Source organism: Homarus americanus, unplaced genomic scaffold (genome assembly GCF_018991925.1).
Source record: "Homarus americanus isolate GMGI-L3 unplaced genomic scaffold, GMGI_Hamer_2.0 scaffold50281, whole genome shotgun sequence".
NCBI lineage: Eukaryota > Metazoa > Arthropoda > Malacostraca > Decapoda > Nephropidae > Homarus > Homarus americanus.
In genome coordinates this window covers 2,295,529-2,308,346 of record NW_024742338.1, presented here as the reverse complement: position 1 = coordinate 2,308,346, position 12,818 = coordinate 2,295,529, and the positions used below count along the sequence as shown (strand labels likewise).

The 12,818-nt window shown below is 38.9% G+C and overlaps 1 protein-coding gene across 2 annotated transcripts in view; it reads left to right on the top strand.

The window, feature by feature from the left end:
- The window catches only part of LOC121876794, a 56,526-nt gene that overhangs the window by 28,464 nt on the left and 15,244 nt on the right, over positions 1-12,818 (top strand). Inside the window, exons 4-12 of one of the 2 annotated variants that reach the window (XM_042382199.1) lie at positions 862-1,059; positions 1,264-1,506; positions 2,639-2,757; positions 4,826-4,998; positions 5,816-5,981; positions 7,699-7,828; positions 9,946-10,101; positions 10,926-11,059; positions 11,874-11,981. In XM_042382199.1, the coding sequence (XP_042238133.1) occupies positions 862-1,059; positions 1,264-1,506; positions 2,639-2,757; positions 4,826-4,998; positions 5,816-5,981; positions 7,699-7,828; positions 9,946-10,101; positions 10,926-11,059; positions 11,874-11,981 (1,427 nt within the window). Of the gene's footprint in view, positions 1-861; positions 1,060-1,263; positions 1,507-2,638; positions 2,758-4,825; positions 4,999-5,815; positions 5,982-7,698; positions 7,829-9,942; positions 10,102-10,925; positions 11,060-11,873; positions 11,982-12,818 lie in introns of both variants that reach the window. The other variant, XM_042382198.1, reaches the window with a different exon arrangement.

The following is a 12,818-nucleotide window of genomic DNA, read 5'->3' as shown; positions in this document are numbered from 1 at the left end:
AGCTGACACTGCTCACATAATTTTCACTACAACAGAGGTGAAGCACCTTACAGTCACAAAAACACAGAAAATATTACTTTAGTCATCATAACATATTTCAATCTAAATGTTAGTGCTGTCCTCTCACTATAAGAAAAAAACACTGATGATGAGTACAGTGTACGATGCTGACCGATAATCATGGAGCAATGCGATGGCAGGTTTACGATCGACAAAGAACCATGCGGAGGGCTGTAGTGCGTGGATTGGCTGTGTGGTGGCATGTGGGTAGGCTAACAAGTGAAGGTACAGATGCATCATGCATAGTTAAATAATGTTTCCTTATAAGATGTCACTGACTTGACATAGAAAAATTTAATTTGCATTACTGGAATCCTTGCAAGACAGTGATTAATTTGAGTACTATAGGCAACCCATTGTTTGCACTAGAGATAAAAAAATTCTAACCAATGGATATCGTTAAAGCGAATTTTTTTATTATATATAGCAAGATGGTCGTAATTCATGACCATAGTTAAAGCACAATGTCGCTGAGTGAGACGTTAATCGAGGTATACCTGTAGATGATATTTTAGTGAAATCTTTCAAACAAAGCTCATTCAAACCATATTTTGGTGACCTTTATAGAGTAATGTATTACAAGTATCTTCACCAGCAGAAACATCATCATCTGTTAAGCAATCAACTTAGTTAAACAGAGATGCACATTCAACAAATTGGTTGTCACTTTGAAGTACTTTAACAGAGATTGGATTACAGCTGTCGTAATGCTTACAGGAATAAGGGAATGTGTGGTGCTGGTAATATTTGGTTTCACTGTTACATATAGCAACTACATAGCAATTATCTTAATATCTACAGAGACAGTGTTGGTGGAGGTGAGCGGCATCAAATTTCGGGGAGGGAGACAGTGTGTGACCGTGGAGTATCCTGAGCGCCCTGGGTTGTCCATGGCAACACTCAAGGTCCACGGCCTCCCTGTACCTCACGGTGTCTACAACATCACCCTGGTCACACACTCACAATCGTCTTTCATTCGCTCAGTCAAACTTGGCAATAGTTAGTTGAGAATGATTTTATGTCCTTTGAGTTTGTCATTAAGTTGATAAACAAAATAATTTGAGCCTATTTTTGTCACTCAGGGATACAGTATATGTTTCCACTAACATACCATACATGCATTTATATACATTTAAACACATACATGCAGACATAAATCTCTATGCACCCACTCCTCACCCACCATCTCACCAACTCTCTCAGACCTGGGACCCTCACCAGGAAACTACAGGTGGGATGCAGTCAAGAGCCGACCAAAACGTGTTGGTGACAAATCTTCGCATGACCTAATAGAAGAGCAATTAGCAATGGGTACACATCCCACCCCCAACAAGGAGGAGAAACACTGCAAAGGCTGTTACACCTTTAACCATGTCTACAACAACCAGACGGCAGTGCTGCAGGTTTACTACACAGTCAAAGACACCTGTCACAAGGAGTGCCAACGTGAGTACTGTACAGTGCAGTATAGACCTTTGTTGGGTAAACCCTCCTCAATGAGTTAGTCACCCTTGATGAAATAGTGAAGAGGCAATGTTTCCCAAGTATACAATAGCTACAGTATGTATTGAAAAGTCTCGCTGTGTCAGTGGTTCCTCTTGCAGTATATAGTTTATTACAGTACACTTGTTACAGTATCCTTGTTACATTACCCACTTGTTATAGTATCCTTGTTACAGTAGCCACTTATTACATTACACTTGTTACAGTATCCTTGTTGTTACAGTACTATACCCACTTATTACAGTACAGTACACTTGTTATAGTGTTCTTGTTGTTACAGTATCCTTATTGTTACAGTACCCACTTGTGACATAATATTTTCACAGTTCCCTTGACGTTGCAATGACACATGTTAATCAAGATTCCATACCTTTGTCTCTTTTGTTTTCATCAGGTGTGTTAGTGTAAGTTTGTTTTTCTCTTCTTTCATTAAAATGTTTACTGTACTGTGTAATCATTATCTTGTATACTAAGTAAAGTAAAAATTATACACTCTACTCTTAATTCAGTTTCCAATGGATTTCTATGCCTTTCTTTTTATACAAGGGCTTCATGTGGACTGTTGTGCTGCATGATGCCCGGATAAAAATCCCTCAGTTTAAGTGCAGAGTAGGACAAAAATCCCCCATTTTTTATGTTAATGTTTCTCCGGGTTAGGTTATGTTTTTGTTCTAGGGGATTTTGTCCTACACTTGTGTCATGGTTTTTCTCTCATGTTATTGGATAAAGTTAAGGACCTTTGCTATTCTTAAGTCAATGTTGGGGAGACCTCATCAACTTCAAGGTTACACGACTATTGTAAGTGTCTTTCTTTCTTACTGGGCTCATGCTCAGATCACGTGAAAATAGGGCAGCCCAGTTTATTTCACATGATAATTAAACACCTTGATGCTAACCTAACCCCCCCAGGTAACATTAGGGTGCTTATTCATGTGGTGAAATAATTTGGGGTTAATTTTAAGGTCATCTTCATACTCTGGCTCCTGCTGCCATCTTAACACAGTTTCTGCTACTCAGTTGTGTAGCTAAATATTTATCTTGCATAATATTGATTATACTCTTTTTCCTTAACCAGATGGGTCCATGCGACTATTCAAACATCAAAACATCAACAACAGAGCAGATTGCGAGGCCATTGAGAAAATAGATTTTAATGACTTGAAAAAGGCGAGGAATTCCAGAAACGTTTCTTCGGTTAGTTACGATAATGATAAGAGTAATACAATACTGTAATAATACTTTACTTTACTTTAATGAAAATAATAATAATAATAATAATAATATTTATTTAGTAAAGTCATCATACAAGTTTACAATTGTTTTGGCTTGTACTGTATACAGTATAGACAATGCTGGTATACTTTTTACTTACCGGGTACTTTTTACTTTTATCCTCTTCACCACTGATCGGCTCATTAGCCTCTTGGGCGATCGGTCACTTCTCTGTTACATACTGTTGGCAAGTACTGGGCATGCACCGGCTCCTGAATGTACCTGAACCTGCTCCAGTGTTGGTCAAGTCTGGTCTTGAAAGAGCTCACACTCGGTGCTGTCACAACACTTTCTGATAGATTGTTCCAAGAGTTCACAACTCTCACTCCGAAAAAGTTTGCCCTCACAGTTTTCTGGACCTGCGGCTTCTTCAATCTTGAGCTATGACCCCCTTGTGGGGCGAGCGTCCGCAAGCTCCAAGTGAGGACACTTGACTGAGTAGTGCCCCTTGAGATGATTATACTGTACACCTCAATTAGGTCGCCCCTTGCCCATCTGTAGTATAAGCTAGGCAAGTTCAGGCTCTCCAATCTCTTAGGGTAGTTGTGGTGCCAAAGTGCAGGCACCAGTCTGGTGGCCCTCCTTTGAACATTTTCAACCAACTGACAGTCCCTAGCATATCTCGGGGACCAGACGGGGTGACAGTACTCCAGATGGGGAAGCACTTCACTCTTGAAGATCGTTACGAGGGACGGACCGTCTAGACAACATTCTGTGGTTAATAATATAAACACTCGCTCTCTTTTCTTGCTGTAACTTCATCTGATAAAAAAAATAACACTTCTTAGGTGTTATAAGGGTGGATGAATTAAACATGAAGTAAGTGAAGAAGTGTCTGGTAAAGGTATTTTCAGTCATGTAAGATCTTGACAAAAAAATAATAATATGTTTGAGTATTATCAGAATTAAAAGTGGTTTTCTCTTAAGTAAACAATTGCCTGTTCTATTATGCCAGAGCCTTCAGTACCAAACAATACACACTGCAGGTATACTGTAGTAAGTTAATAACAAAAGTTAGGTATCTGGTTAGGTTAATACACATTCTAACAGTCCTTATTAAGACACTAGCAGCATTTCTTGAAGCAAAATTATTAGAAAGGCCCAGATACTAGAGTAATGTTAAGGTCTACAGTATTGATTTAGCTAGTGTGTACTATATGTGGCTGTGACCAGATTTTTAAGAGTTGTGAATTGTTGTAGTAACCTGCATGAGAATGTCGAGATAGTAAGAGTTGTGAACTGTTGTAATAACCAGCCTGAGAATGTCGAGATAGTAAGAGTTGTGAACTGTTGTAATAACCAGCCTGAGAATGTCGAGATAGTAAGAGTTGTGAACTGTTGTAATAACCAGCCTGAGAATGTCGAGATAGTAAGAGTTGTGAACTGTTGTAATAATCCGACAGAATACTATTTGACTTACGACAGCATTGAGTGTAAGTTCATTTAAGACCGGACGACTCAGCAAACATTGGCACATGTTTTGGTACATTCAAGAGCTCATACATGTCCAGCACTTGCCAAAGAATCATATCTAGATGGCCATTGTGATCAAGCAGCTAACGAGCCAATCAGTGGCGAAGGGGATAAAGTTTTAGTATTACTTTATATTTTGGGGGCAGATCTTCTCCTTTTATCTTTTGACAGAGGAAATATGTTATCCTCAACACCAGTTGTCATTATACTAGCTGGTCACCCAGTGCTTTGTTATGAGTTGTTGACAAGAACTGTTATGGGCATGTATGGGCTCTTGAGTATACTTGATCGTGTTTCAAGGTTTGTCAAATTTAGTAAACAGAAAAATGGTGAAGAGGGTAAGAGAACCAGATAATGAAAGTGCATATACAATAATAGTGAATGTTTTTGGCATGAAAATAAATATAAGAACAATAGACTTCTCAGTTTCTGTTTCACCCAAATGGTTCTATAGATATATGAGAGCCATAGATCATTGCCCCAACATGTGAACCTTACCTCACGACCTTTCTCATAGAATCCTGTAGACTATGAAAATGTGGACACTGGCTGTTACATGATTAGGCTGGTACCCTTCCTGCAAGTCTCTACAGAAGATGGTGATAAACTATTCTGGGTGAAGCCGGCCATCAACATCACAAAAATGGACGAGTGGAACATTACCTTCTCCCTTACTCCCACCCCTAAAAAGTTAGCTCAGAGTAATTCTTGCACTTATTTTAGTTTTACTTGTATATGTATTAATTTAATCTCTTTTTGCTATGCAAATGCAATACTTTGTATCATTATACAAGCTATAACACTAATCTTTTAAGCCATATCTCATTATATAACACTGTATATCATTATATAACGCTGACCTTTGAAGCCATACTGTATATCGTTACATAACACTGACCTTTTAAACCATTTGCTATTCTATCAGTCAATCAGAGTACCGCCCTCATATCTGAGGATTGGGGACCACAATCTTCCACTCTAAACATTCTTGGGCTGTTTTTATCAATCCTCCAAGGTTTTGTATCTTTCTGGGGATCCAGTTTTTAATTTCATTCATCCATCTCAGTCTCTGCCCTTCCCTGGCCCTCTTATTCTCAACTTTTACCATTAATATTTCTGTTATTATCCTCTCATCCCTTATTATATGACCAAAATATCTCATTTTAATTTTTTTGTACATTTCAAGTATTTCTCTTGAAGTTAGTTTTTGCTAATCTTAGGTACTTCTTCATATGTTTCCCTGTCAGCATAGCTGATTTTTATCATTTGACTTTAACATCACATTTCAAAGACCTCCAACCTTTTCTGGTGTCTGCATGCATATTGACCCAAACAATAGTCCTTGCCATATAAAGCCTTTCTTCAGTATCACTGTATAATACTGATATATTTAGCCAGTGTAGTGAATTATATTTAATAGCTTTTAGCTCTTTAACTTTTATGGTTTTGTAATATTTTTAGTTAATTAAAAAAAAATTGAGAGGAGCAATAATTCTGTTTTTTACAGTTACAGCCTGAATGTGCGATGGCGTGAAGATCCAAAATACAACTTTTCAAGCTACAAAATCCGGCTATGGTATAATGCGTCCCAGTCTATTAGCTGTCAAGGTTCTGGCAAAGGAGTTAATGTTAAACTCATTCCAAGCAATGATTATGAATATGTCTCTAGGGAGGTAAGGTGATACAGTATTTATTCTTTACATATTTATTTTTTTGTACATCTTAATACAGTAATTATAAAGATAGAGTATTTAATTATACCAACATCTTGAAGATAATTGGGTTCATCTTATTTTTGCTTCTTAGGTAAATTATGTAACAGTACTGTACTTTCACATGCAGGCAGTCCTCATTGTTTGCTGCCTTTCGTTCTTCGTTTTATTAATTCATCTTTTGAAATTCAATTAATACTTATCTTTTAAACTCAAATATAGCTCAAGATTTTATGATACAATTTTTGGGGGTAAAGTTGGGATTGAACTATATACTGTATATGCATAATATTTTTGAGGGGTTAAAATTCATGCATTATTGTGGGCCTTTACAGTAAATGATAGTTACCCGGTATATGCTCATGGTAGGCTGCAGTCAGTGTAACACACTGACGGGTCCTTCATATTGCGGCTCCCCAAAGTAATGCCCCCCCCCAAAAAAAAAGGAAATAGGAGAATTTGGGCGTGTTGAGCTTGTCTTACATTCATGACAGTGAAAACAAGCTCCTGTATGTACAGACATATGGTACATACATACTGATAATGTATTGATTTTATAGAGTAGTTTAGTCTTAAGTATACCTCTGAGACATTTCATGTTCCTAGAAGGCTTGTAACCCTCTCAACAACAGGGTGTTCTAGTAGAAGAAACTTACAGTGGTGAGTTGTGGTGGGCAGACTACATGTTGTCAGAGAGAGTGGTGGGCACACTACATGTTGTCAGAGAGAGTGGTGGGCAGACTACATGCTGTCAGAGAGAGTGGTGGGCAGACTACATGTTGTCAGAGAGAGTGGTGGGCAGACAGACACATGTTGTCAGAGAGTGGTGGGCAGACTACATGTTGTCAGGTAGAGTGGTGGGCAGACTACATGTTGTCAGGTAGAGTGGTGGGCAGACTACATGCTGTCAGAGAGAGTGGTGGGCTGTGGTGGGCAGACTACACTTTGTCAGAGAGAGTGGTGGGCAGACTACATGTTGTCAGAGAGAGTGGTGTGCAGACTACATGCTGTCAGAGAGAGTGGTGGGCAGACTACACATTGTCAGAGAGACTGGTGGGCTTTAGTGGGCAGACTACACATTGTCAGAGAGAGTGCTGGGCAGACTACATGTTGTCAGAGAGAGTGCTGGGCAGTCTACACAGGAATGGTGAGGTACACGCAGTAAAAACACTATACTCTACTTACAATTCTTGTACGAAACAAAATAACACCACGAATGAAAGTTTTTGATAAAGGTCCATGAGGCTTACTGTTATTCACCAGTCACATTGTAAAGAACTAAATTAAGCCTACCATAACAGGTAGGAAATGTCTCACAATCATGCCTACCAACTCTAGTGAGACAACAGGATTGTTCGGTTCCAAATTCAAGTGTACAGTACTAGCAGCCTCCCCATCCCCCTCCACAAACCTTCTTGGTGTTTTCACTTATTATATATTTTATTTAACCCTTTCACAGTGGCAGGTTACCCTAAGCTGAATAAAATCATCTGGCGGTAGCCAGAATAAAATGGCAAGTACATGACACACGGTGAAAGGGTTAATTTAAGCCCAAAGATAAACTGTTTTTACCACAGCCAGTTTTACTCCAGGGCTAATGATAATGTTTGGTGTACCTGTAGACTTTATACTCATGCTTACACAGCATTGGAGTAAATTGAGTAATGATATGTTTCAGAAGTCAGGACTGGAACACACCTTCTATAACCTCAGCAGTGGATGGTATTGTGCAAGACTTTTCCCCTTGGATGATCGCTGCCGCCTGGGGGAGTGTCAGTCACGGTCCAGTCCTGCCAAAGAGCTCACAGGTAACATTCTGTACCCTCTTTATTCAGTCATTTGTGAAGTTCAGCACCATAGACCATATTATTCTGTTGGCTATACAGTGTAGTCTGGATTTATGCGGTTTTTGTTTACGCGTTTGGTCTTTACGCGGTGCCTTGCCAGAATGAAATGTTTTAATTACTCAGTAAATTTCATCATTTACGCGGCGAGTGGCTGGAGAGGTCCAGACGCACCGCGCCATTTTTTACTCACGCGGTCCATTCTTGACCATACGTGGGAAGCGGCACGGTGAGGGGTGCGTATTAGGTCGCTCTTACGTTATCGCTGACTTCATATGACTTATTGGACTGTGATTGGGCCACGCATCCTTACCACCCACGCATTTCCTCTGCCGCTAACTGTGATTGGTTCTAATGTAACATGACGTGCCCTGCCACCAGAAGTCGCTGACCTAGCCGGGCTAGTCTCATTGTTCTCAGTCTGCGTATATAGTTCTCTCTTGTGCCCGCTATTCCCCTCACAATGGCTTCCGCTAGACCCCTACCACCCCAGAAAAACCTTGAATTACCTGGACCAAGCCATGATTATGTGAAGGAAATCATCGAGTTGGGGGAGAAAATTAAGCTCAGCCTTGACAAAGACCCAGTCAAGCATTGGTATGAAGTGTCTAATAACCATCTGTCGAAAGTTATGGAGCCGTATGTCCAGATCTATTACGACAACATCAATGCTAGTTGTCAACGTAATAAGGACTTCTTCGCCCGCAACCCACTACAACCACAGCCAGCCCAAGTCAGTGATAGTGACAGTGAGGATATGGACTTTGAGGGGTTTGTCAGGGAGGCCCTGCAAACCTCTGCGAGTAGTGAAAGTGATTCACCGGAGGGCAACTAATCTGCCCTCTGCCTCAGAACCAGCCACCATCCATGTGTGCCGATCCATCTCTAATACTAACGTAAGCGGTAAACACCTTTAGATTTGTAGTTTTTTATTTAGATATTATGTGTGTAGCAATACCATCATAAAATTATGATGTTATTTTTACTACAAGGTACGTATTGTGTCAGAAAAAGTGGAGTTTGGGAGTCGGCCCAGTCTCTATTTCAATTAATCCCATATGTTCTGTTATTTCGTTTACGCTTTTCTCATTTTACGTTGACCTCCACGGGTTCAATTGACCTCGTAAATGCAGACTATACTGTACTAATTTAATACCAAACCACTTTCCAAAGAAGTACACATTATGGTTTTGTTGTTTAATACATGAAATAGTATTTAATATATTGTACAGTGTAATATTTCTGGTGATATATATATTCAAATTAGAATGGTGCTCAGAAATGCTAAGGTGGTCTTTGTATTCTAACTATTAATTTTGTCACCTTTTACCCTGTACTTCTCATGGTAAATTATCAGTAATGTTATTCCTTCATGGAGTGGACAGGTAGACATTGAGTGAAATCAGAGAGACAGGAGAAGAGTTTGGTGTGTGTGTGTTTTATACTGGAGTAGATCCTTATCCAGAACACAGTGCAGGAGTTCCTTGTCCACCCCGAGGGAAATGTTCCTGGAAATCCTCTCTTTCAAGAGTTTAAACCTTATGTATTAATTACAAAGGATACAGTTACCAGCCAATCTGTATCTGTCAGAGTTGTAACCTGAAATTTGTTGGTGTAACTAGTTTTACAGTTTCACATAGATTTTAAAACTTGATAGACATCATCATCACTACCAAAAGATATGTGTAATATTTAGTGATTACTTGGTTAAAGGTCAGCATCACTGGGGCTAACAAATTGGCTAAGGCTTCTCCTATACAGTAAATGCTGATGTTATTTCTTGAAGATAGGAAGGGAACTACCATTTTCTCAAACTTCCTCAGGTACCTTCCTTATAATCATTCTCTAGATTTTCAGGAGTGACACTTAAAAATATTTGCCATGTTAGTTTGTTTTCACATGAGTAAATCTATGTATGTCTAACAAAGGTACTGACTGCCCTCATAATCACAATCATCATTATCACCACCACCACCACCTGTTGGCAGCTCTTCATGCTGTGCGTGGTCTTGCAGCCTGAAGTATTTGTATTATCGTTGCCCTATCAGATTAAATATAATTGTAATGGTTATTTTTAGCAGATCCTACAAAGAAAGGAGAGGAGCCTCCCACTAGTAACAGTACCACTCTTGTGGTGGGGGTGGCAGTAGGAGTGATGTTAGCGGGCATTATCGTCGCATGTTGTGTGCTGCGCTGTTATCCAAGATTTGGCTCCATTAAAATGACATATTCTAAAGGTAAAACTAGTGAAATATTTGCCAGTTATGATAACTCTCACAATGTATTAACAAACCTCTGAAATGCAAGGTCGACTCTGTGAACTTACTTACCTCTACTGTATTATTATCTGGTGCTGTTTTATCTCATTTGGGGTTGACTGCTACAGTTTGGGAGGGCATGAACTTTTTACCCTGGATGTACAGTCTCTCAAAAAACTATCTGTACAAAAATTATGTTAAGACAATACAGTATAACAATGGATAAAGGATTTTGACAACCCTACCGAGACAACAGGAGTTGCAGTGTTCATTCTGAAATTCATTGACCCCTCCCTGTAAAGATAGTTTTTTGAGCGACTGTACATTACCGTTTCCTTTTTATCAAGATCTGTGGTGTGTTATGATAAAGTATCTTGAGTTGTTCTTTAGTAATGAATGATAGCCAAAACTGAAGAACAGCCAAGGTGAAGAGTTATCCTGCTATACTCTCAGGTGTGGCCAAGAAGAGACTAAAACAAGAAGATCAAAACTTCTTACCAAAAACAACAAATGGAATTCAACCTAACATTTGACTCATGGATTTTTCATTCTGTTTAGAGGTGGGGTCAGAGATAGGATCAAGATGGGTCAAGGTGAGGTCAGAAGTGGGATCAAGGTGGGGTCAGAAGTGTAGGATCAAGGTGGGGTCATTGTGGTGTCAAGTGGGATCAAGGTAGGGTGAAAGGCCAGTAATGGACAGTACTGCTTCCAATGTTCCTACTTCTCTTCCACTCATTTATTACCAATTAATAAGATCAGAGTTATAATATACAAGGTGACAATATTTCTCTTATCACTTTCAGTCACTCAGCAGGAAATACTCGTTGAAAACCAGCCGGTGCTTCTGGTCTGGACACAGTATGGTCCTTATGGCAAAGAATATCAACCTGTAATTACTGCCTTCAAAAAAGTACTCCAGTTTTATAGTCACTGCAAGGTAAGTACCACAGTTTTCCTCTAATTTTTTTTTTTTTAGTTTATTTACACGGTATATTTTTCTGAAGTCTGTTTATTTTATTTGTTTTACTCTTTTTAGAACTTGATCACTATTTAATCTTTTCTTTTTTCTTTTTCTTTTTATCCTCTTCACCACTGATCAGCTCGTTAGCCGCTTAGGCGATCGGTCACGTCTCTGTTACTTTTCTTTTTCTTTTATCCTCTTCACCACTGATCGACTCATTAGCCGCTTGGGCGATCGGTCACGTCTCTGTTACGCACTGTTGGCAAGTACTGGGCATGCACTGGCTCCTGAATGTACCTGAACCTGCTCCAGTGTTGGTCAAGTCTTGTCTTGAAAGAGCTCACATTTTCACAGTTTTCAAATTGTCATTGAAGTGCTAGAAATGAAGCATCCAAATCCATCTCCTGTATTGATGGTTTGTTTCCCATCCATTAGGGTCACATCATCCTTTTTTAAGAAGCCTGGCCCTCATAAATTCCTCAAGTTTGTTATATAAAAGTGGCTGATGCTGAAAATGTGTGCTGTAATCTATTAAGTTCACAAAAACAAACTATTGCCTTAATCACTGACATTAACTGTATCCTGTTACCATTCCAGTTTCATCATTTCCTTTATAAATTTTCACAGCAACTTGGTAATTATAGTAACTTTAATTTTTTTTTAATATCCACTTGAAAACACACACACACACACACACATTGTCATTATATATTTTTCACCATGTAGCTCCTATTTTTGATAAACTGTATAGCCAAAGATATGCCTCTTACAGTAGTGTTGCACATTACAGGTGTATGACTACCTGGACCTCCTATCTCTGCCAGAAGAACACCAGCACCAGCTCCTAGTCTCCCCCACTGCTTGGGTTGACAACCTCTTGGGTGATACCAGTGTAAAAGTGAGTATTGAATTGTTATGAACATATACTGTACCACTGTAAAGTTAAAGAACTTAATTAATATTACAATTCTTGAAGCATTAAGTTCAGAAAACTATCAGGACAAACATATTTGGAGTGAAAGTTCTGAACTCTTGGAACAATCTGCCAGAGAGCATTGTGATGGCACTGAGTGCAAGCTCATTTAAGACCAGACTTCTTCATAATTGGCACAGGTACAGATACTGTGCTGTACATTCTGGAGCCAGTATATGCCCAGTACTTGCCAAAAGTGTGTCACTTGGACCAACCGTCCAAGTTAACAAGCCAATCAGTGGTGAAAAGGATAAAGTAAAATAAAGTAAAGAAAGATATTTAGGAGCACATGATGAGTAGTCACCCCATTTTACTTCACCTGATGGTTAAACACCCTAACACTACCTGAGGGCAAACTTTGAAAGAAACATACCGAGGTATTGTTAAAATTCATGATAATTCATATTTTTTTAGTACGTTCATGATGAGTTTATCGTTCAATTAGTGATGCTATTAGTATTTTTATTTATTCCGTTATTGTTATTATTTGTTCTTTTCTTATTGTTACATATAGTTTACTGGTATTTGGATTAATTTATTAGCTCATGGGGAAGGGACAATTGCCCTCTCCCCTTTTTGAACACCTGTGACAAAATCTACTTCTTGACCTTATCTGCCGAAATAAAAGGTACAGGTGCTGTATTAGGTCGAATTTTGGGGGCAACTTACGACTTTGTTCTGCAAGATAAAAACTAGCTTGCTTAAATGGTAAAATTTAGTCTATATTCATGAGAAATATATTTAAGGGAGATTTATAACTTA